At 38.1% G+C, this 25,841-nt stretch overlaps 1 protein-coding gene across 8 annotated transcripts in view; it reads left to right on the top strand.

Moving 5' to 3' along the window:
• Positions 1-25,841, top strand: part of frya (furry homolog a (Drosophila)) — a 161,634-nt gene that overhangs the window by 61,088 nt on the left and 74,705 nt on the right. For all 8 annotated transcript variants that reach the window (XM_017708583.2, XM_037546836.1, XM_037546837.1 and 5 more), the window contains exons 8-19: positions 2,998-3,166; positions 5,137-5,229; positions 7,156-7,254; positions 7,896-7,997; positions 9,861-9,964; positions 13,599-13,707; positions 14,459-14,545; positions 15,090-15,261; positions 18,199-18,331; positions 19,105-19,212; positions 23,039-23,294; positions 24,512-24,694. In XM_017708583.2, coding sequence (XP_017564072.1) covers positions 2,998-3,166; positions 5,137-5,229; positions 7,156-7,254; positions 7,896-7,997; positions 9,861-9,964; positions 13,599-13,707; positions 14,459-14,545; positions 15,090-15,261; positions 18,199-18,331; positions 19,105-19,212; positions 23,039-23,294; positions 24,512-24,694 — 1,615 coding nt within the window. The remainder of the gene's footprint in view (positions 1-2,997; positions 3,167-5,136; positions 5,230-7,155; positions 7,255-7,895; positions 7,998-9,860; positions 9,965-13,598; positions 13,708-14,458; positions 14,546-15,089; positions 15,262-18,198; positions 18,332-19,104; positions 19,213-23,038; positions 23,295-24,511; positions 24,695-25,841) is intronic.

Raw genomic sequence — 25,841 nt, 5'->3', positions numbered from 1 at the left:
ATAGGGTTAAGGTCTGGGGACTGAGATGGCCATGGGAGGAGCTTGATTCTGTGTGTGGTCAACCATTTCTGTGTAGATCTTGCCATATGTTTAGGGTCATTATCTTGCTGAAAGACCCAGTGACGACCCATCTTCAGCTTTCGGGCAGAAGCCACCAGATTTTGTTTTAAAATGTCCTGGTATTTCAAAGCATTCATGGTGCCATGCACCCTAACAAGGTTCCCTGGGCCTTTGGAAGAAAAGCAGGCCCACAGCATCACTGATCCTCCCCCGTATTTCACAGTGGGCATGAGGTGCTTTTCTGCATACTCAGCTCTTGTGTTACGCCAGACCCACTTACAGCATTTGTTGCCAAAAAGCTCTATCTTTGTTTCATCTGACCAAAGCACACGGTCCCAGTTGAAGTCCCAGTACTGCTTAGCAAACTCCAAACGTTTACGTTTATGATTGTGAGTGAGAAAAGGTTTTTTCCGTGCATGCCTCCCAAACAGCTTGTTGGCGTGTAGATAGCGTCTGATGGTTGTTTTGGAGACTTCGTGACTCCAAGATGCTACCATTTGTTGCAGTTCCGTAACAGTGAGCTTTGGAGAACTTTTTATTTCTCTTATCATCCTCCTCACTGTGCGTGGTGGCAAAATAAACTTGCGTCCTCGTCCAGACTTGTTTACCACTGTTCCAGTTGTTTTAAACTTCTTAATAATTCCTCTGACAGTAGATACGGACAGGTGTAGGTGAGTGGCTATTTTCTGTGAAGGTCAACACACATCTGCCTTACTTGAATGCTATGTTCCTTTGTCTTTCCCATGTTGAAGAGAAATGGCCTCTGTGTCACGTCATAATTATACCCCAGGGAAACAGGAAGTTGTGAATTGCTAATTAAATGTTCCTACATACTTTGATTAACTTCGTAAACTACTGTAGAAGTGACAGAAATTCTTTAATTACATTTATTTCCTAAGAATTGTTAGGGGTGCCAATAATTGTGGAACAGGTGATTTTATGAAGAAAAATTATTTCTTAGTCAGGGATTTTATTTTCCCCCTAAAACTCTACTTGAGTTAAAGGTTACATTTTTCTACAATTTTCAGTGTGACAGTATGTTTCCACAATAAAAACTGAATTTATTTTAAGGCTTTTGACACATCTTAACCAGGGGTGCCAATAATTATGGAGGGCACTGTATATATATATATATATATATACACTGCGATGGACTGGCGACCTGTCCAGGGTGTATCCTGCCTTCCGCCCAAATGACTGCTATATATATATATATATATATATATATCTGTGTGTGTGTGTATAGACAACATCACAGCATCAACAACAGAATGGAATCTTTTCTTATAATATGTATGGTGAGAATGGAGATCACAGAGTAAATGATCCAAGACCCCTCCTCAATACAGAATCTCTCCAGATCCTCCAGTATCCTCTCTTTAGGATGCCCCCACAGGATCAAAATCCCACAGGATTTTTGTTGGGCTGGGGGACAACCATGTCAAAAGCCTGATTCTGTGGTCATTGAACCATTTTGGTGTAGATTTGGATGCATATTTTGGGTCATTTTGGATTAAGGTGGATGACACAGTTTTAGCTTTTTTCTTAAAATTTTTGTAGCTTTTTTCTTAAATTCTTGATGCCAAGGTTCACAGGAAAAAAACCAAAGCCCAAATCATCACATATCTTCCACCATGCTTAACAGGGGTGTTGAGGTTCTTTTCTATATAACTGTCCTTCCTTTTACGCAAAACCTTGTTGACTGTTAGTTACCAAAACGCTCTAATTTTAATATTAAGTCAAATAATATCTTTATGTATAGAGTACTTTTCATACTGGTGGCAGCTTAAAGTGCTTTACAGACAGGTGATAATGTTTTACAGTAGTAGACAAGACAATGGCAGATCAGGCTAAAAAGAAATTTTTGTCTCATCTTACTATAGAACCCAATACCAGTTCCAATAGTGTCCAAATAAAAAGAGATGAAAGAAAATGCTTTCTTCTGGCAGGCCTTCCAGATAGTTTGTTGGCGTGGAGGCTGTGTCTAATTGTACTGGTGAACCTTAAATGCTCTAACCAAGATTCTGAAAATCTCCAACGATGATCCTTGGAAGAATGTATGCTTCCCTAACTGTCCTCATCACTGTGTGTGTGGGTATAAACATGCATCCTCTTCCAGGCAAGTTTGCTACAGCTCTGGTTGTTTTGAATTTCTTAATTATTGACCTAACAGTGGATATGGACATTTTCAGACTTGTAACCTTAGCTGTTTTATGAAGGTCAACACTGTTTTCATTCGTGTGTTTTCTAATTTTGCTCACGTTTGCTGAGTGACTAAGGTTGACTAATTTGGCCTCTGTTTCACCACATATTTATACCCTAGCAAAACAGGACATCATAGATGATGGCATATGTTAAAAAAAAACACATACGTTTGTTTCTAGGAATGCCAATAACACTGACACAGGTCAAAAAAATATTTTTTGATAAATTTGTTGTTTGGTTGTTTTTTTTTTTTGTTTTTTTTTTTATTCTTTTTTTACGCTGTACTAAGGGTGTCAGTAATTAGTTAGGTGCTGTCTTGTGTAAATGTTATTCTCAATCAGAATAAAATTTTATTTATACACTTATTTACACACCTATGTAGTACTCAATCATATATATCACTCTAAATCATCCTATTTTACTGTATAAATAGAGATAAATAGATACCCTTTTACTAAAGCCACTAAGTTCACATTTTGAAATGCAGTGGAGAAGAAGCTGTTCATGACTCCTGTGTACACTGTAAAAAGTTCAGTTTACTCAGTTATATGGACTAAACTGATTGGCTTGAGTAATGTGCCTTGCTGTGAATAAACTGTAGAAATAATAATTTCTAGATAGACAAGTGAATTTGATTAACTCAATCATTCAAATCTCTCATCATATCGTTCTGGTATAGAGGGCTATCACTGGAGACATGAAACTGATTCTCTCCCTTTGTAACACCCCCAGGTTCCCTGCCGTGAAGAAGAAGTTTCTGAGTGAGCTGAAGGAGCTCCGTCAGAAGGAGCAGAACCCATACGTGGTCCAGAGCACCATCAGCCTCATCATGGGCCTCAAGTTCTTCAGGGTAAAGATGTACCCTGTTGAAGATTTTGAGGCGTCGTTTCAGTTCATGCAGGTATGGAATGACAGAGGTGTGACTCTTTTGGATCTTAACCAACAGGATGCTGTTCAGGTTTCCTGGTTTGAGTTTCCTGGTTGTGCAACAAATCCTAACATTTATGGAAGAACAGTGCTTTTATTGTTTCAGTTCGATGTAATGAGAATGACGTCATGGTTGGGGGAAAAAAAAAACATCTGCAGCAACTACACAGAAAAAGGAACAAACTCTTGTTAAAGGCAAGGCAACAGCTAGTATGAAGGTGTCAAACACAACATGGAAATGTTCTGATTCTCAATAGTAAACAAATCGGTTTACGGTTGTTGTTTTGTTCTGCTACTTTTACACACAGAATTTATGTATGTCATGCATGTTACATAGTTAGTGGGCAACTCAAGCAGTCAGAAGCTTCAGCAGGCTGCATACTGGCCTTTCATCTCAAAATAATAAATATAATAATATATGTATGAGGTGTCAGTAATGTAATCCTTTAATACATTATACACATGTAGTACTTAATCATACACATCACTGTTGTGTATGATTAATTGTCCTGTTTTACTACAAATACATATAAACAGATACCATTTAACTAAGTCACTAAGGCTCTTATTTTGAAGTACAGTGGGGAAGAAGCTCATGCAAATCTGATAGGAAAGTTGTATAAGTCTGACAAACTTTGGACAATAAAATGCCAACAACAAATACAGATATAAGACACCATCAAAAAAAGATCTTATCTTAAAAACTCACTTCTTTTTTACTCCACTTCAGGCTGATGCTGACAGGAGTGAACTGAGCCATATTTGGTACCTCATGCATGTCATTTATAAATCGAATGCTGTTACACAGGTAGTTAATTTGAACAGGATAAAAGACGTTATTTGATCAAATCTGAACCTAATACCCGTCGTATTGAAGCAAAGTCTCATACAGGTATAAATAAAGACATTTTTCATATCTGTAGAGGATGAAGGGAATAAAGTGAATATATGATGTCACCTGTTTTGAGGCAAGTGACATTTGGACGTGTATATTTCACTAAAAATTTTAATATAGTCCTGCTGCAAACCTCTTCAACACACACTTTGTCTAAGCCATTTGTCCTTCTGGGTCACTGGGGTGCTGGAGCCTATCCCAGCGGTCATTGGGTGGAAGGCAGGAAACCATGGACAGGACACCAGTCCATCACAGGGCAAACTTAACCAGTCAAATGAAAATCTAACTTGGGTTGTCAGCTTCACAAGGCAGCTTTCAGATTTACCATCGGTCAGCAAAAATGTACTGGTTTATATCAATTATTATTGCTAAGCACTACTGGCCAGGTCATTGTGCATTGTTCTCTGGTCCAGCTTCGTCTTTCTGAAGCTCAAATCTAAAAGGCTGTTTTTTCTTCAGATTCTCGAGTCAATTTTGAATTTTGTTGGGGAGACATTAGAATCTCATCATACACAATAAATTGTCAGATCCTCTTTAGATTTTCAAGTCATTTTTGAATCTATTGAAGATGACAAATCATCAACAGGTACAGCCCTATAAGTAGGAAAATACATGTTTAATTACATAATTACTCATTTTCATTAGATTTACATTCTGTATTGACTTCTTGGCCACATTAAGGAACAAAATACACCAGACTCTTTTATGACAGGCAACAGTCTGGCTACATTGGCCTGGTCAGTATCAAATTTGACATTTTCAAATATGTCAGACATTTAGCGAGTAGATTTTTATCTGTGTTTTGGTTTATTAATTAAAGAGATTGGAATATTGAATGAGCAGTCTTTTTAGACAGTTCATTGACAAAAGTGGATGGCCTAGGCCCACTGCACCTGATCATATGGCCACATCTGCTTTTAGTATTTTATATCATGTGTAATGCTCTAGGATTTCATGCAGTGAGTGCCGTCATAGTCTAGATAGTATAGATTCCAGCATGTTTGTGTGGAAGCTTGCTGCATATTTCACACCAATGTTCTCTGTTACAGGAGTGTGCACAGTATTTCTTGGAAGTTAAAGACAAGGATATCAAGCATGCGCTGGCCGGCCTCTTCGTGGAGATTTTAGTGCCCGTAGCAGCGGTGAGGACGTGAATGGTTTGATGGTGCCCAACAAATTCTGACCTGTCCTGCTAATTGGTCACTAGGAGATGTTCAATGTTTGTTTGATTTATATTCATTAGAACACAGTTGAGGAAATGATGTACACAGGACAGTGTACATTCATTGACTGGCCACTTTTGAAACCCCCTCCTTTGCTTTGTCTCTTGTGTGTGTGTGTGTGTGTGTGTGTGTGTGTGTGTGTATATATATATATATATATATATATATATATATATATATATATATATATATATATATATATATATATATATAAAACTGAAAAACAAAAAAAATGAATGGAGATACGGAGATATGTGTGTATATATACACATATATATATCACTGCTGTCAGAAGAATATGTATCTCCGTATCTCCATTCATTTTTTTTGTTTTTCAGTTTTTTGACATAATTTAAAAATGCCTGTTGGCCTTTACATTGTATGTAAATTTCAGAATGAATGGACCAAAATAAATGTCCCAAAATGGCTTGGAAAAAAGTCTGGTTCCATTGACTTGCATTAAAATTAAACTAGGTTTTTTCCTTCTCCTGTAAACTTATAATTTTGGAGATGTGAGGTTTTCCTACTTTTCCTACGATATATATATATATATATATATATTTGAGGCATACAACTTATGGGTTAACAGACTCCTTCAATAATGCAGTAATGCAGACAGAGAAGAGTGACATTCTTACTGCTAGTTTTGGTGCTAATATAACATTGGAAATTGTATAGAGGTGCTGTTGCTAGGTTAGCTTTATTGTAATGTTTGTAACTGATACAAAGGCTACTTGTGAAAGTGAAGTACTGTCCTTTGTATAGCCTTACCAAGCTATGTGTCATTTAAAGCAGTGTTTCTCAACACTGTTCCTGGGGACACACTGTCTTTCAACTTTTTAGTGTTTTCCCTGCTCCCGACACTCCTGATCCAGTGAGTCAGCTCATTAACAGCCCTTTATTGAGTTGAAGTGTCTGTGAGAAAGCAGAAAAGGCACTAAAATGTGCAGCGCAATGGGCCTCCAGAAACAAAATGTTCTAATAAAACAGCTTCTGAGAATTACATGTTTATTCTATTTAAAGTAGTCTAAGTAGCAGTATAAGTATTAGATAGTATATTAATAATCATTTCAGTTAAGTTCCTTGAGCACAATGTTACTTTGAAAACAGATTTAATTGAGTACAGGCTCAGGCATTATTAATTACTTTATTACTGTTAACGGTAACAGAATAGTGGCAGAGGTTTTGAGGGGTCCACTGGTGGAAAAGTCTGTTAATCAGCTGATATTAAGTGTGAAAAATGATAAGTTATGCTAAAAAAGGTGTGTGGTGCCCTATAGAAACTGACAGGAAGTAATAACAAACTGGTCTAATATCCCACCTTTATCTTAGTTAAGCTAGAATGACCATTGCCAATCACGTGTTCTCAAACATCCTAAAATTAAAACTCTTTGCTAACAAAAACATATTTGTTGGTTCTGTCGTGACTGCTAACAAAATTTTTTGCTCTTCATGGCTGTAGCTGACTTAAAGTCTGAAGTATCTATAGTATCTCAGCAGTTTGAGAGACTCTTCTTCAGCTACAAACAGAAGTGAAGCGGCTCAGTGCACTAGACTGTACGGTTACATTATGAATTCAGGCCATGCGAGTTTACTTTATCCAGGGGGAGGAGTTTGAATGTTAAACATGATGAGAACTTAGAAAAGCAGATAGTCATCTTGTGTGAGACCCCTCATTTTGTTAGGAAATTCACATTTTATTTCCTAAAATAAAATGGGACCCCCCCTATTTTTCTTTTGGGGCGTCTCTTTACTCTTAGAGGAAACCCTGTTGCTAAACACAGTGGTACAGTTAGCTTTAGCCCTGTGATAAGCTAAACTAACTTCTCTCTGTTTTGCTGGCAGGCTGTGAAGAATGAGGTGAACGTCCCTTGTCTGAGGAACTTTGTGGAAAGCTTATATGATACAACGCTGGACCTGTCTACTCGAAAGAAACACTCTCTGGTCAGACACTTGCTTTTATATCCCTTTATAACCCTCAAATTGCCATTTTAAACATAGTTAATGTGTGAAGTTAATTTTCAAAGTGTATTGAATTTATGATAACACTGCCTATATAGGGAGTTCATAACACATGCATAACTACCTTTTAAAACCCATTAAGTTGGAATGATGCTTCATAACAGTGTTATAATGTCTATCACTGTAGTTTAAGGCCCCTTATGTCAATATAGCATCATTCCCTTCCTAAATCATCACCTGTGTCAGTTATCATAAATACTCTTGCTTTATAAAAGTGTTATTCAGTGCTTATGCATGTGGTATGAAGTCCATATATATGTAGCTATCAAATAAATTAGTTTACTCCATTAAAATGTCTGCATATTAAGTGTGTGTTGATTGTAATTCATGTACAGATCACATACACATTTAAATGGAATGAATTCAGGTCATCGCTTTTATCAGTGTAGCTGACAAATAATGCACTTTCAGTCTTCCTGTTCCAGACCTTTCTTATATTCAGAATCAGTAAAGGGTATTTTTATGGATTAACAGACTTTCTGCCTTTCAAGTCATGTTTAGAAGCTTGGCAGGCCAAACGCAGCAGCGTTTGAGCACTGATCTCTGAGTGTCTGTGTGCTCAGGCTCTGTACCCGCTGGTGACGTGTTTGCTGTGTGTCAGCCAGAAGCAGCTCTTCCTCAACAGATGGCATATCTTTCTCAGTAACTGTCTCTCCAACCTGAAGGTACAGTGATGGTGCACTTACACTGTTTTAGCCTTTAAGTCATTAAGGCGGTTCACTGAGTATGTTCACTTCATTTTAATGTCAACATGAATCAGAAATCAAAACACATTTTACTTTCCTGCCATGACCTTCATTTCTGAGAAAAAGCCACATAAACCCATTTATGGATTTCTCTATCGAATTGGTTCAAAGTCAGAGTTCAGAACACATTTCGGACTTTAAACTGATCTCGGACTTTACGCTACAATCGCTTTGCTTTGAGTGAGCCTAAACCTTGATTAGGTTCATTTTATTATAATAAATGATTGAGCATTCCATTTTGTCACAGCACTACTGAGACTTTACCATATGTCTCACTAGTGACTGTTTCGGTAGTGATAGTTTTAGCTCATTTTGAGCGGAACTCAAATCTCTATCATAGTCATCAATTCTTAATGTTCTACACTGATTTTCAGTGTGGAACATTGGGATCTGACTGCTCACCATGTGGCCATGAGAGACAGGGATGCAGTCTCACTTCCTGCTCTAACATGCAGGAGTGTGGCTAAAATAAGGCTTACAGACTAAAACTCTGTTTCGGTAGGGACATGAAAACATAGGACATACTTTTTTTTTTTACTTTTTTTTACTTAACTCATTATAAATTGAAATATTTCAACTTCACTTTAAAAGAAGTCAAAGATTAAAAAAATAGAAACAAACACAAAATTATTCTATAAACAATGATTGTCTATTAATGCCTTGAGTTTAAATAGATATTAACATAATTCTTGTAAATATCTAAGGTCTGCATAATTCATCATTTTTCTGAATATTCTTTTTCTTTCCTGTAATTTGAACTAACTTTAGAATAAACAGTTGCGGTCAAATTGCATTTTTTGTTAAATATGTTAAAATTAGCAAATAAACAGTAACTGTGTGTTAATATGTGCAGATGTTTGTTCTCTGTAGAAAATGTTGTCACTTAGAAAATTAACAAAAAACTTTTCCATATGACTGAATAAATAAACAGTTTATTGTGATTTGTTGAGTATGAGCATCTCAGCAATTATTATATTATTAGTTCATTGTATTGGGTGAGATGTTAAGCTGTTTGTCTGGGCAGGAAACATTAGTTTAAAAAGACAATACAACACTAACATTAAATAAAAATAAGGAAATAAACAATCAATCATGATTGTCCTGTGTCTGAGTGTGTTAATGTCACCATTTCCAAAGCTCTCCTGGAGAAAATTCAGTGTTTACAGCTGCCAGTACCTAGTTTATCTAATTACCACCTCATTAAATTAAATCATGCAAGGCAATTGAACAAATCCATGTGGTGGCTGCAGTAAACTGAAAAGTCAGGAAACAAAACTGTGTTGTTCTAGTGTGCTAACCTGCATACTTGCACAGCTCTGTAATTCTGATGATCAGTTATTTGGGAGGGTTTATAGGTTAGCAGGGTGTTTTCTCTAGATGATAGATGGAGATGGTGTACGGGGGAGGTAAAACATGATATTACTGGCTAATATTATTTTCCCAGTCTACTGCTGCTCAGTGACATAATCGGAAATCAGTTTTAAGGATGGGAAGAAGGAAAATTTTGATAGAATATTGTGGGAAAACATTTTATCTTTGTTAATATGACCCTAGACATGAACTAATGTGGTTGATGTCATGACTTCAGGTTTCGATGAACAAAACTTAAAAAAAAAACATGGAAATTGGAAAACAATTTTATTTCTGTTGCTCTGTTCATCATGAAATGTTAACACAAGGCGAAGGGTAGCAAGAGCTTTCAAATTATGAAAGAAAGGAAAAACCGACAGTAAAGGAGATTCTTTTTCATGACAGTATATAAATATCATATCTACATTGTAGAGTAAGGACCCGAAAATGGCCCGAGTAGCGCTGGAGTCTCTGTACCGCCTGCTGTGGGTCTACATGATCCGCATCAAGTGTGAAAGCAACACTGCAACACAGGGGTGAGTATGTTCTTGCATGCTGTGGTCTTTGTGTAGTCTCCTCTGCCACATACTGCAGTTTTAAAACCATGAGGAAAAGTCTCAGTCCCCCAGAGAGCTGAGCCGGGGCAGACCCACAGGAAGCGGCTTTTACGTCAGCTGGGCCGCCCCATGAATGCCATCTTTCTTGGTGGACTTTGGGCGTGCTTGAGCAGTGGAATAAAAAAAAACAAGAGTACCACCCAGAGCCTTCGCCATGCTACACTGAACAAAAAAAAAAAAAACAAATCAGGGAGCTGAATTACATTTCATGTTGAGCTGACAAAGTCTATATGTCTCAACTTCGCTTGCTTTGATTAAATGGAAAGTTTAGAAGAGACCGAGGGAAAAAAGAGAAATATGAGGGGAAATCAGGGAGGGAGAGGAGCGAGTAGGAGCCTGTTTACACCTTACATTGTGTTTCCGGGTCATATCTAGATAGACTTTGGCCCAATCCCATTTTACCACTTGCTCCCAGCACTTTAGCCCTCTATTTTGCGCATTCAGGCCTAGGGGGTAGGGTGTCCCGACACTAGCTTCGCCTACCTGTGTAAAATGATCAAATTTTAAGTCGCTCTGGTTAAGATCATCTGTCAAATGCCATAAATGTAAATGTAAAAAGCATCTCACATATATCCTTTTCGTTTTACTTCTGTTTACTTTTCCTCGTTACAATATGAGTTGACAAGCTTGGCTTGGACCAAGCCTTCGACCCAGAGTGTACAAAGGTCTTGGCTTTAAGATAACCCCAGCCTTGTGTGTCCTCCATCTGCTTTATTTATACTCTCACCTGCTATTCAGCACCCTGCAGAAACATTTCCACTCATGCAGCTGTATACAATATATATAGTGTGTGTGTGTGTGTGTGTGTGTGTGATCCATACACAAACACTCTCAAAACACTGCTCACAAGTAGAAAACCAGTCCTGATATTTCATTTAAACCCTTAAAATCTCAGGCTTATTACATACTAAGGCTTATTATTCAGTTACTACAAGGGCTTCAATGCAAACTGGATGCAAACAACTCTTTGTTAAATTCTCTGCATCATGAAGTGGCTCTTCAGATTGATGGAGAATGTGCTGTGGAACCTTTTTGAAAAGCACTGTTATAAAGTCAAGCTTGTAACAATAGCAGAACAATTTTTGGTGCTATAAAAATGCTTTTTAAAAAGGTTCTATATAAAACCTTCCACAGCACATTCCCCATCAATCTGAAATAACATTTAATCATGGCAAGAACTCTGTAATCATGATATGGGTTCTTTGAGTGTTCATGGTTCTATACAGAATGATGTATATTATGTATATATCTATACAGAACCATATTTTTAGCCCTCTGAAACCCCAGGCTTATTACATATTTAGGCTTATCTTTCAGTAACTACAGGGACTTTAATGCAAACGGGCTGAGTTATTATTAGGTTATAGTGGTTATAAGTGTTATAGGTTATAAGTGTGTAATAAAACTTTTGGGTTAATCATAATTTTGTTTACCCAAACCATATGTGTGTGTGTGTGTGTGTGTGTGTGTGTGTGTGTGTATAACCATTTACTTCTCTGTTGTAAGTCTCTGAACACTACAACAGGTATAATAATAGAAAAAAGTTTGATTTTATGCAGCAGTGTTGACGGCTGCCTGGCATTTTCAAGCCAGTGACACTCAGTAGTTTGCATTAGGTAAAATGGTTATGAATGCAACAGGAGATTGTAAAGTGGTACCAGGGGAAAGTGTAGCAAGGCAGCATAGGGTGGTTGTCTGTAGAATGAGATTAGAAACAAAGAAGAGGAAGAGAGTGAAGACAGAGCCAAAGATTAGATGGTGGAAGCTGAAGGAGGAGGATGGTTGCAGGCAGTTCAGGGAAAATTTGCAACAGGCCCTTGGAGGCAGTGAGGAGCTGCCTGAGGACTGGGAAACTACAGCTAAGGTACTGAGAGAAACTGGCAAGAATGTGTTGGGTGTTTCGTCTGCTCAGAGGAAAGAAGACAAGGAAAGTTGGTGGTGGAATGAGGAAGTCCAGGAGAGTATTCAGAAGAAGAAGGCAGCTAGGAAAAAGTGGGATAACCAGAGAGATGAAGGAAGTAGGCAGGAGTACTGTGAGGCTAGTCGCGTAGCAAAAAGAATGGTGGCAAAGGCAAAGGCTCAGGCCTATGATGAGCTGTATGAGAGGCTGGACAGTAAAGAAGGAGTAAAGGACTTGTATTGTTTAGCTAAACAGAGAGATAGAGCTGGAAAGGATGTACAGCAGGTTAGGCTGATAAAGGATAGAGAGGGAAATGTACTAGTGAGTGGACAGAGAGTGATGAGTAGAGTGGAAGGAGAACTTTGAAGGACTAATGAATGAGGAAAACGAGAGAGAGAGGAGGACAACGGGGGGAGAGATAGTGGATCAGGAAGTGCAGAGAATTGGTAAGGTGGAAGTGAGGGCAGCTTTAAAAAGGATGAAGAATGGAAAGGCAGTTGGTCCAGATGACATACGTGTGGAGGTATGGAGATGTTTAGGAGAGAAGGCTGTGGACTTTTTAACCAGGTTGTTTAACAAAATCCTGGAGAGTGAGAGGATGCCTGATGAGTGGAGAAGCAGTGTACTGGTCCCCATTTTTAAGAACAAGGGTGATGTGCAGAGCTGCAGTAACTACAGAGGTATAAAGTTGATGAGCCACACCATGAAGGGAAAGAGTTGGTGAAGCAAGGCTAAGGCGAGAGGTCCAGATCAGTGAGCAGCAGTTTGGTTTCATGCCCAGAAAGAGTACCACAGATGCAATTTTTGCATTGAGAGTGTTGGTAGTTCACTGTACTTCACTGTGTATTGTAGTGTATTGTATTGTATCTTATTGTTATTGTATTGCATTGAATGGCACAGAGTTCTGCGTTACTGAATGATTTCCCTCATCAGCAGTAAATTGTAAGCATATGGCAATATGTGTATGATAATAAAATACATGCTCTGTTAATTTGATGGAACTTTAAATAAAAAATAAATAAATAAATAAAAATAAAATATTACATTTATTTCATGCAGTTACTGAATGATTTCCCTCATTTAATTTAATCATGCAAATTCAGATAGACAAACCAAAATATATCCTGGAGAATACAAGGTTAAAAGGCTGTTTAAAGAACCATATACAGTAGTTTCACTGACAGAATAGGGCTAAAGGAGACGGTTCTTGGCCACATTGAGTGACGACACCCTCCATGATAGTCAAAAGTCTGGCTTGTGAGAGTAAGCGGAGACTGATGTGAGCTCAGTTTACACCACTGCATGACCAAGTTTATTTTCTTTCCTGTAACAGGTCATACAGTTAGCAGGTCGAGCAGTTGCTATGGTAGCTTAAGTGCTGTTAGTCCCTCACATAGACACTGTACACCTCATAAGCCCAAACAGAGGCACCAGAAAGGGGTCAGGCCAAGCACTAATTAACCTTAAAATAAACCTCTCTTGAAATTAAAGACGAGTGAGCTGAAATAGGACAAGCTGATAATGTAATGAAGTGCCGTTTATAGCACATTTATCTGTGTCAGTGTGTTTTGACCTGTTGGAGCTTGATTAAATTCCTTCGGCACATTATTGATTAGTCTCGTTTAATGCTTTATTTTTCCTTTCATTCTTCAGCCGACTGAACAACATCGTCACCACCCTGTTCCCCAAGGGGTCCCGCAGTGTGGTCCCTAGAGACATGCCTCTTAATATCTTTGTCAAAATCATTCAGTTTATTGCACAGGTGAGCAAAGATGTTTTCTGTAAGCCCAGAATATAAACCTTGTTTGTGCTTCTATGTTCTTAGGCCTCTTGCTTCTAAAGTAAAATCTGCATTTTTAGTCATGAGGAGCAGGCAGAGTGTCAAAATATTCATGCATTCATGACCCAGTGGGCTGTTGGTCCCCACAGAGTGCTAACTACGCCCATAAAAACATACATACACATTACCCTCACACATTAAATCAGATTTGCAAATTGTACCCCACATCGCTCTATAATTCATTTACAAGCCAATGTTCTACTTGCTTTTCTTCCCCCTGAGGTCCACTTATAGCATTGTTCTGGTTTTCAGTACTAAAAATGGTCATAATTTATTTTTACATGGTCTTTCTTTATCTCTTAGAATAAACAGGCTGTTTTTGTTACTGTGCTTTTAAAACTGATGTATGTAAATGAGCTCTGTTCTGATTGGTTGAACTGCTTTGTGCTTCATTCATAAAAGCAGTTCAGGCTGAAACACTCCTTATAACCTCAGCGTAAATGGGTGGGGCTTAACATCTGTGACATATGTGAATGCGTAGGTTTCGCATTACAAAAACAGTCAATGCAAAATGCAGCTTACTTTCCAGCTATGGACTGGAGAAAGAATGTTACATTAGGTTTTCCATGATATGGCCTTGTTTAATAATAATCATTGGAAAGTGCAAATTTTGTCATAGCACTCTCAGTCACTCTCTACTGCCTTTTTCTCTGTGTTCCCTTCACCACAACAGGAAAGACTTGATTTTGCCATGAAAGAAGTCATTTTCGACCTGCTTTGTGTTGGAAAACCTGCAAAAGCCTTTAGTCTTAATCCGGAGGTACATGAATTATAATGTTATAACATGAATAAGTGCTTGTAGGCCGCTGTTTACTCATCTACTACAGAGAACACACTTCAGCACAGTTAACATACATTTACTGTTTATTACTGCAAAATTTCCTTTGGGATCAATAAAGTATCTATCTATCTATCTATCTATCTATCTATCTACCTATCTATCTATATATCTATATATCTATCTATCTATCTATATGCTGGATTTAACATATTGAGGAAAAAATTAAATGGCCTTAACAAACTTGTGGCACAATTTCTATTTTATGTTCAGTTTTTTCCAATATGTTCAATTTAGCAAAAAAAGAGAAATTGTGCACTATAATAATTTGGTATGTTCTCTGTAGAGGATGAGTTAAATCATTTTGACTTCAAAAAAAAAAAATCAATAAAGCATGAAATTTGGCCAAGGGTGTTCAAAATTTTACTGTATTGCATTTTGCATTGTGAATTGATTCATTCAGATGATTGAATTTTAATGCTACTAAACGTTTATTTGATGTGTAATGTTTTTATTTGTGCATTAGAGGATGAATATCGGTCTCCGAGCATTCCTGGTCATAGCTGATAAGCTGCAGCAGAAGGATGGAGAGCCGCCCATGCCGAACACTGGAGCCACTCTACCCTCAGGAAACACGATGCGTGTCAAAAAAACCTACCTGAGCAAAACCCTCACTGAGGATGAGGCCAAAGTTATAGGTGAAAACATTAAACCACGAGGCGGGTGGTAGCCTCAGTGTATATCGAATTGCTAAATAACTGTTTCTCAGAATCCATTCACCTGATCAGGCTTAAATTTTGTTGGCAGCATCTATCAACCAGATTATAAGTAAATCTGTAAGGGCAGTTTAATGCATTGAAATTTGTGGCTGCCAAAGCCAATCAGCTTTCAGCAGGCTTTTGAAAGGCTTAACATTGACCAATCATCATGAAACTTGAATGATATCTCTATGTAGGTACTTTCTAACAACCAGTGAAGCTTCAAAAGATTTGGCCACTGGGGGTGCTATTCCTAAAATTTACAGTGGGTTGCAAAAGTATTCAGCCCCCTTGAACTTTTCAACCTTTTGCCACATTTCAGGCTTCAAACATAAAGATATGAAATTGTAATTTTTTGTGAAGAATCAACAACAAGTGGGACACAATTGTGAAGTGGAACGAAATTTATTGGATATTTTAAACTTTTTTTAGAAATAAAAAACTGAAAAGTGGGGCGTGCAATATTATTCGGCCCCTTTACTTTCAGTGCAGCAAACTCACTCCAGAAGTTCAGTGAGGATCTCTGAATGATCCAATGTTGACCTAAATGACTGATGATGATAAATAGAATCCACCTGTGTGTAATCAAGTCTCCGTATAAATGCACCTGCTCTGTGATAGTCTCAGAGTTCTGTTTAAAGCGCAGAGAGCATCATGAAGACCAAGGAACATACCAGGCAGGTCCGAGATACTGTTGTGGAGAGGTTTAAAGCCGGATTTGGATAGAAAAAGATTTCCCAAGCTTTAAACATCTCAAGGAGCACTGTGCAAGCGATCATATTGAAATGGAAGGAGCATCAGACCACTGCAAATCTACCAAGACCCGGCCGTCCCTCTAAACTTTCAGCTCAAACAAGGAGAAGACTGATCATAGATGCAGCCAAGAGGCCCATGATCACTCTGGATGAACTGCAGAGATCTACAGCTGAGGTGGGAGACTTTGTCCATAGGACAACGATCAGTGGTACACTGCACAAATCTGGGCTTTATGGAAGAGTGGCAAGAAAAAGCCATTTCTCAAAGATATCCATAAAAAGTCTCATTTAATGTTTACCACAAGCCACCTGGGAGACACACCAAACATGTGGAAGAAGGTGCTCTGGTCAGATGAAACCAAAATCGAACTTATGTTTGGCGTAAAAGCAATACAGCTCATCACCCTGAACACACCATCCCCACTGTCAAACATGGTGGTGGCAGCATCATGGTTTGGGCCTGCTTTTCTTCAGCAGGGACAGGGAAGATGGTTAATATTGATGGGAAGATGGATGGAGCCAAATACAGGACCATTCTGGAAGAAAACCTGTTGGAGTCTGCAAAAGACCTGAGACTGGGACGGAGATTTATCTTCCAACAAGACAATGATCCAAAACATAAAGCAACATCTACAATGGAATGGTTCACAAATAAACGTATCCAGGTGTTAGAATGGCCAAGTCAAAGTCCAGACCTGAATCCAATCGAGAATCTGTGGAAAGAGCTGAAAACTGCTGTTCACAAACGCTCTCCATCCAACTTCACTGAGCTCGAGCTGTTTTGCAAGGAAGAATGGGCAAAAATTTCAGTCTCTCGATGTGCAAGACTGACAGAGACGTACCCCAAGCCACTTGCAGCTGTAATCACAGCAAAAGGTGGCGCTACAAAGTATTAAAGCAAGGGGGCTGAATAATATTGCACGCCCCACTTTTCAGTTTTTTATTTCTAAAAAAATTTAAAATATCCAACAAATTTCGTTCCACTTCACGATTGTGTCCCACTTGTTGTTGACTCTTCACAAAAAATGTCAATTTCATATCTTTATGTTTGAAGCCTGAAATGTGGCAAAAGGTTGAAAAGTTCAAGGGGGCTGAATACTTTTGCAACCCACTGTAAGTGTTTATTACATATGACATGTACAATCATTAGCTGTTTGAGAACAACCTAGAAAATCAACCTGGAAATACTAAGCATGGTCTCACTCTGTCAATTAATATTTGTGGCCATCAGTCATTGGTCCAATCATTGCAAAATTATAAATATTTGTGTGTATTAAGAATTTAACGAGGCTTGCAAAATGTGGTCCAGATTGGCCATTAGGGGGTGCTTTAGCGCTCAAAAACACAAAAAATCATTAAAAATACTATTACAACCTTATTCTGAAGTTTACAGATAAATGTTTGATGCCATGTAATTCAGTTCACTGACCTGAATAGCTTTGTAATTACATGTTATGTCAGAAATTGGAGTGCTTGTCTGGTGTTTTGTGTAATCACAATAACATCACAGCCTTTTTTTGTTGTTATACTGAAACACTTTTAAAAGTTTCTTTAATGAACCATATACAGTAGTTTCTCTGACAAAGCAAGGGACCTTTAAAGCATGTCAAAAAACATTTAAACATTCAAATGTTTTTTTGATTTGTCATCATTCTGTATTTATATAGTTTTTTTATGAATGCATGTTTATGTTTAAGGAACCATTTAAAAAAAATCACAGAACAGAAAAGTCACAGAACCTTTTTTTCACTATATAGAATGCTTTTTTGCTAAGAACGTACTAAAGATTCATAACAATAGTGGAAGCATTTTCAAAAACATACAAGCAAATCTACTGGTATCAACTAGTTCTTTGAGTTGTCATGGTTGAGTATAGATCCCTTGAAGAGTCCTATAGACTTTTATACATGTAGCAGTTTTAGGGCAAAGAGTAAAGAATTATACAGTACCAAATCACACATAAATGAAAGAATAACTAATAAGGAACAGGAAGTGTATGTCTTTAGCAAGTTTGAAGCAACCCAGACAGGCAGACAGGAAATAAAATAATCATGCTTGTCTTTGGATGTTTATTTTTCATTCTTCATTTGCCTATATAGTCTGTGTGTGTGTTATTCTGTAGGAATGTCACTCTATTATTCCCAAGTACGGAAAGCCATTGACAACATCCTGAGACATTTGGATAAAGAAGTGGGGCGCTGTATGATGCTCACCAACGTCCAGATGCTCAATAAAGAACCAGAGGACATGATAACGTGAGTTTTACAAACATGTACAACACTGGCACTTCGACCCTACTTTGTGATAAATTCCCTCACCTACTCCAGCCTATTATAATAGTCTTAACCCACAGATGCCTTGAGTTATTACCGTTTTATTAATAGTCAATTACATAGTTAAATAATGAATGATATTTACATTGACGGGTTTGAGTCTTTGCTTTTATTCATTTCTGTATGTTTCCATGTCATCAATGTTTCCAATGACAAAAATAAGGCAAAAACATTTGTTATGGGCAGTGATAACTTTTCATGGTTAAAAGCCCACTGAGAAATATTGATAGAGCTACATGTTTTATTTATTTATATTCTGGTAGTTAAACGCACTATAAATACATACCTTACAGCTTTACTGAGCTGTTTAAATTGGTCATAGGCTGATTGGAATAGTTACACCGGACTACCATGAACAATGCACGTGTCCCCTCTCTTAAAAAGTTGCTAAGAAGTCTTTCTTGCTATAGAAAAAATATTTTTGGTCACCTAAAGGCCCTTCCCCAATGGCTCTTTAATAAAGAGTTGAAATGAAGCCACTCGATTGAAAGGTTCTTTTGGGAACCAAAAGTGGTTCTTCTGTGGCATTACTCCAAAGAACCACCTGTGAACGCACTGAGGCCCCACCTTGTTTCTGTCTGGGCTAGCTTCAGAATGGTAATGCTTCCACATAACTCAGTCCTGTTGTGTGTAATGTTGAAATAGTGTTGCCAAATGTTTGCTCAGCTGTTTTTGACCCCTGTGTTCTCTGGCAGCGGTGAGAGGAAGCCGAAGATTGACCTGTTCAGGACGTGTGTCGCTGCCATCCCACGCATTCTGCCTGATGGCATGAGCAAGCTGGAGCTCATTGACCTGCTGGCACGGTGAGTCTGTACATGTACATGTGTGCGTGTGTGTGTGTGTGTGTGTGTGTGTGTGTGTGTGTGTGTGTGTGCGCGCGCGTGTGTGTGTGTGTGTGTGTGTATGTGATTCTTTGTTTTCCTACTTTTTCAGGTCAGGCATGTCAGACTTTGTCAGGAAACTAGAGAAAAACAGAGTAATCTAAAATGTCAGGACAAACAAAAGGCTCTTGGCAAGGTGCTTTTTAAAGTCCATGTTTCCTTTTCTTAAAACCAAAGAAAAAAATCTAATTATCAAATTATTACATATCCATACTTACATATATTTAATATTACATATTGTGTTACATGGACATAATATAGAGTTATGTGCAAAATAATAGCAGTGTGTTTAAAACAGCTCAATCCTTATAATAGCATTTATTTCCATATACACAAAGGCACTGGGAGCACTGCACATTCAATTCCAAATGACAACATGAACAAAATATACATTTTTAAACTGAAAATGAAGAAAAAAAGAATAATAGGCTTTTTAAAAAAGTTTAAATGTCTAGCAATGTCTGCATTTTCATTTACAAACTTCATTTACAAATATTTACAGTATAAACGGAAATTTGTTTACAGATTTATCTTTTCTGTTAATCACTGAACTACTATTTAGTTGTATAACCTTTATTTCTGATAACTGCTTTACATCTGTGTGGCAGGGAGTCAACTAACATCTGACATCTGCAAACAGATATTCCAGCCCAAGCTGACTGGACTACATTCCACAGTTCTTCTGCATTCTTGGGTTTTGCATCAAAAACAGCATTTTTGATGTCATTCCACAAATTCTCATTCAGATTGAGGTCTGGGGATTGGGCTGGCCACTTCGTTACAGCAATCCTTTTGCTCTGGAACCAGGATGTTGCCTGATTGCTGGTGTTTTTGGGATCGTTGTTCTGCTGAAACACCAATTTCAAGGGCGTTTCTTCTTCAGCATAAGGCAACATGACCTCTTCCAGTATTCTGATATATTCAAACTGGTCCATGGTGCCTGGTATGCGATAAATCAGCCCGACTCCAAAGTATGAGAAACATCCCCAAACCATTATGCTTGCACCTCCAAGTTTTATAGTCTTCACAGTGTGCTGGGGCTTGAATTCAGTGTTTATGGGTCATCTCACAAACTGTCTGTGGCCTTTTCAGCAGTGGTACTTTACGAGGGTTTCTTGCAAATAGTTTGGCTTCATATAGGTGTCTTCTGATTGTTGCAGTACTCACAGGTAACTGAAGATTTTCTTTGATTTCCCTGGAGGCGATCATTGGATGCTTCTTTGCCATTCTTGTTATTCTATGATCTACACGGATGGTAGTATTTCTTTTCTTACCACGTGTTTCAGGTTTTGTTTGCTATTTTGAGACCATTTTAGCTGAGCAGCCAATTATTTTCTATACTTCTTTATATGTTTTTCCCTCTCCAATCATCTTCTTGATCAGAGTTCTTCTTCGGTTTGTCTGGAACAACCCATTTTACTCACTGAGCAAGGGCTAAAACCAGCAGGTACAACATTTGCTGTCCTCCTTCTTTAAATAAGGGCCATAATTGACACCTGTTTCTTCACAGAATAAATGACCTCACTAATTGAACTCCACACTGCTATTAATTTGAACACGTGCCTTTCATTAAATTAGTCAGTTACACCCATTTAACAGCGTGTATGTCATGACTGTTGATTCTACTGGTTGTCCATTACTCGGCTACACCTAGTCATGAATCTTTTCTGCCAAAATCAGTAATTAAACACATTAGTGGTGTAAGACTGCTATTATTTTGCACATAAATGTACATGGGGCATAGTATTATTATTATTATTATCATTATTGTTGTGCTAATGCACAATTACTTTTCAAAACAACATCTAGAACATGTAGAGACATTTGGAAGCAGATGTTTGGGCTGATAAAGTAAAAATGGAAACTGTTGAGAACACTCACCACCAAAAATTAGGAAAAGTTAGGAGTAAAAAGGGGCAGCATTTGATGAAAGGAACACTGTGCCAACTGTTAAACCTGCTGTTGTACTATACTTTGGGGTTGTGTGGTAGCCAGTTAGTGTGGCTGAAATGAGGCTGCGTTCTATAGCAGGACAGTAATTCAAAATGTATCTCAAAATCCAGGGTGAACTGCTCTAAGTGACATAAGCTGAAGCTCTTACAGTCCCCTGACTTGAGCATTGCTGAATATCTGTGGGTTGATCTTAAACATGATAGAAGAACTAGAAGTGTTTAGCCAGGAAGAGTGGTAAAAAATCCTAAAAGAAGTATCGAAAGACTTTTAGCTGTCTACAAAAAGCATTTACAAGCTGTGATGCCTGTTAAAGGGGGAGTACTGACTTAGTAAGGTGTCCAAACTTTGCCATTATTACTATTTTTCTGTTTTTTAAGCTAATCAGATCTGAAGTGCATAAACGTTTGGACTTGGACATACATTACAGTTCTGGACGCCACATGGATAGTATTTCTCAGGAATGTCCTGTCTTGTGTTCAGGTTATGAGGCTTCTGAATGGCTGGTTCATGATTCCTCTGATTGTCTCCATTCATCTTGTTGCTGGTCGTCCTCTTTTACCTTCAACTATTCCAGGCTTTATGGTCTTTTGCAATGAACACGTTCTTCTCAGAAAATGCCCAAATTAATTTAGGTTTGATTACCCGAGCATGTATATGCTGGCATGTGTATATATATATATATATATATATATATATATATATATATATATATATATATATATGTGTGTGTGTGTGTGTGTGTGTGTGTGTGTGTGTGTGTGTGTGTGTGTGTGTGAGAGAGAGAGAGAGAGAGAGGAAAGCTCAAAACCTCTCTTAGCTGTTGGTCAGGTTTCTCAGAGGCTCCTTGGTAACATGAGCTCTTCCTAGCCTGCAAATGAATTGGTAAGCTCAGTGCAATCTGAGCAGAGAACTGGTCTAATTGGACCTAATTCTTCATGTTTAAGCCACATCAGGTCAGGCAGGCACAACTGACTGGAGCTGATCGCTCTCTCTGAAGCTTCACTGCTACATGTGCCGTTATGGGAGATCTTGGAAAAGCCCATTATTTATAACCGCTCAAACTTAAAGCAGTTTTTAATGTCTATGAAGATTCCTTTAAAAGGATTGGTGGGGGGGCTAGAAGGCAGGGCATACTGTTCCAGCTCATCGTTGGGAGTTTTCAGAAAATATTACTCAAAACTGAATCATTCTGCTGAAAGATTTTCCTCTTGTGTTCATTCATAATTCAGCAATGCACATGATGAAATACAGCCAACAGCAGCCCTTCTGTTCGTTCTGTTCAAATGCAGTTTGATAGCACTGTTAAATGATTGATCATTCTAGTTTCTTTTATCTTTCAAAATGAGGGTTGGTGTAGAGCTACACTGCCTATCAGCTAGCTTTTTAATTTGTCAGTAAAATCAGCTTAATACATTCAGTAGAAGGTTGGAGGCATAAACTCTAAAACTAAAGCAACAACCAACACCCTACCTTGGCAGCACATTGCGTCTCCTTGTTCTGATGTGAGCACTCATTGGCAACCTTTCAGGTGGTTAAACCTTTGGCCCCAAAGAATTTCAATAAGCTGTACTACACATTTAACACATGGGAGAAAACAAAATCCATTTTTTTCACCGCTATATATCAAGTATCTCTGATTTTCTATACAACATTTTAACAAATAGCGCAAGTGAATCTGGCCTGGAGTGGACTGTGGGACATACTGTTATTATGTATAACTAAAATATATGAACATTTTTATCTTATTTGACCAGCATTTAATCATTTATATTAATTTTGTGTACTCTGTTCACAGGCTGACCATCCACATGGATGACGAGCTGCGCTTGATAGCCCAGAATTCCCTGCAGAGTCTGCTGGTGGACTTCTCAGACTGGAGAGAGGAGGTTCTGCTGGGTTTCAGCAGCTTCCTGCTGCGTGAGGTTCAGGACACGCACCAGTCCCTGCTAGACTCCTCCATCAAACTGCTCCTGCAGCTCCTCACACAGTGGAAACTGGCCCTGCTTGCGTCCAGCAAGAGCCTGGACATGGCTAAGATCTGCTCTGCTGAGGTACCGTATGGAGAGAGATATATTTATCCATATCACCATATGGACACCCATATTTACCCACATCATTGTTACAGTGAGGAGTGTGAGGAGTGTTGAGCAGTATGATGTTGTGAGGAGGGATAAGGTGAACAGAATATGTTTGTGTCTTTATTGGCTTTGAAATTGAAAGTACAGAGGCAGATTAAGGGTGGGCAGATGATGGACAAGTGCTTAGTTAACAGCAGCTGAGGACAGTTAATAGGCTTATTACATACAAAGGCTTATTATTTAGTAATTACAGGGACTTCAGTGCAAACTGGCTGAGCTACTCTTAGGTTATAGAGGTGTGTAATAAAACTTTGGGTCTGTTGGCGGGACCTGGCCATGTGAGTGGTTAATGTTCTTTATTTTTAAAAATCGTATTACACAGAGTTTGTAACACCCTTCAGTTATTTCATTTCCAGTTAAAACAGCCATTAAGTGCAAGTTATACATTTTGCCTTGTCAGAAAAAAGTTTTTTTTTCCAGTATTTAGTGTGTCTACTCTTTGCCTTCATTACAGCCTCTATTCTTCTCATTAGATTTGGTTTCAGTGTTTTAAATAACATCTGCAGGAATATTTTTCCACACCTAAGTTCAGTCTTAGAAATTGGTAGCATTGTCTGCTTATAATCCAACTAACCCCAAACACATTCAGTGGACTTTCTCAGATCTTCTTCTTCTTTTGTCTAGTTTTTTAACAGCTACTCATCCTTTTAGTCTCATAGTGTTGAGTTGTCTTCTCACAGTGGAAGGATGGACAGAAGCACCTGTAGATTTTTTAAAAAATCTGAATCAAGAGTGGAGCTTGATTTTCTCCTCTCTCTCAAAGATGAAAGCTTTAAGTGCTGTTTATCTGATGGGGACAGTTTTGGTGGTACTCGGTTGTTAGGTGGCCCATTTTCTCTGTATCTTTTCATCATTTTTTTGACCTGTAGTTTGGAAATTTTAAATTTATATTTTGTTTAGAACGTAATTTGACTTTTCTATTTTATATCCAACGTCCTCAGAAGTATCTTCTAAAAATATTAATGTGTTTAATGGCTAGAAATGTTTTTGGAAATTAAACAAAGAGTGGTCTCTTACTTCAGCACATGTTGTAGGTACTTACATACACATGGGACATGAGAATGACCACATATCCTGTAGCTCAATGAAATCAATACAGTCTTTTTATATGAAAACAATGTGTGTGTTAGCTATTGCAGGGGGGCTCCAGCTCCAGGCTTGTCCCAGAGCGTGCTCCTCATTCTGCAGTGCTGCATGCTCTGGAGGGTTTGGCTCTGGTGCTGCTGTGCTCTTGCCACACGGCCACACGCAAACTGGCCGTGGCCATCCTCCGAGAGGTCCGCCTCATCCTCCTGACCACCGGACACAGTGAGGTCAGAAATGCCTGTCACACACTGCAGCTTATGTCTTTTCTAGTTTTTTGGGGCAGTAATTGCCAGTTTAACAGGCCTTAAAGGAGTAGCTTGGTCAAGCAAGCTAATATGGCTAAAAGTGCTTAAAAGTTCATAGCCATCAGTTAGCATTGTTTAATTTGCTTAATACCAGTTGATGGCTGTTTGTTTTCATTCAAATTTTAGGATCTTAGCAGATTTGACTAAACCATTCATTGAAATTCAGCCATTCACATTGTTTTGCAGAATCTTAATTAGCTTGAATTAAGTCATTAAGTATTATTATTACATGTTAGATTTATTATAATGTCTTTCTGTTTAGCCTGATTGAATTAGTGCTTTTATTTGTGCCACTGGTTAGTGATAATTTGCTATACATAAATGATGGCTGTAGACATGATAACCATAACCATAACCTACTATTCAGTTGTTAAAGGGGGATTCCAAAGATTTTTCTCTATATCTATCATTGAGATGTAAACAAAATCATTTCAGAGAGCTTTAATGGGAAATGGTTCATTTAAACTTAATAACTCAGATTTATTACAGGGGTTACAATATCTGCTATGTAAATATAGCCATTTTATTTACTATCCAAAATTACCACAGAACTTGCAGATGTCTTAAATGAAATGCTAATAGTGGTAAAGTAGTGATAGTTCCAATACTTGAAATTTTCTCTGGGGACTGTTTTGCCTCCCTGCATGTACGTCTTTGCCATGAATGAATAAAAAAAATATTGTGTTGTGCTTTGGGCCAAAACTTCATGTAATATGTTTGTGTGAGGGAGCTTTTAGAGGCATTAAACACACTAGATGTCTGGTTCCTATTACCACCACTGTGAGCAGTCTGACTCTTTATGTTTCTTAGAACAGATAATTTCACATCAGACGACTCTGAATGACTTTCTTTACATCTTAACCATTAAATTCTTCTGAAATTTAAGAGAAGTGGTGGAATTCCCCTTGAACGCCTCTAACTTGTTGTTCAGTAATATTATGGAACTAATATGTAAGTCATGCAAGAGAAGAAATGAAGTGTGCCTATGTGGTATTAGGGATTATGGGGTTGTCCAGTGTAAACACAGTACTGCTAGTTTATGAAAGCTGGCCTGTGGTGGGTGTTTGTA

This window comes from Pygocentrus nattereri, chromosome 17, assembly GCF_015220715.1.
Source record: "Pygocentrus nattereri isolate fPygNat1 chromosome 17, fPygNat1.pri, whole genome shotgun sequence".
Taxonomy (NCBI): domain Eukaryota; kingdom Metazoa; phylum Chordata; class Actinopteri; order Characiformes; family Serrasalmidae; genus Pygocentrus; species Pygocentrus nattereri.
Note: the sequence above shows the minus strand (reverse complement) of the source record. Positions and strands in the feature narration are given on the sequence as shown.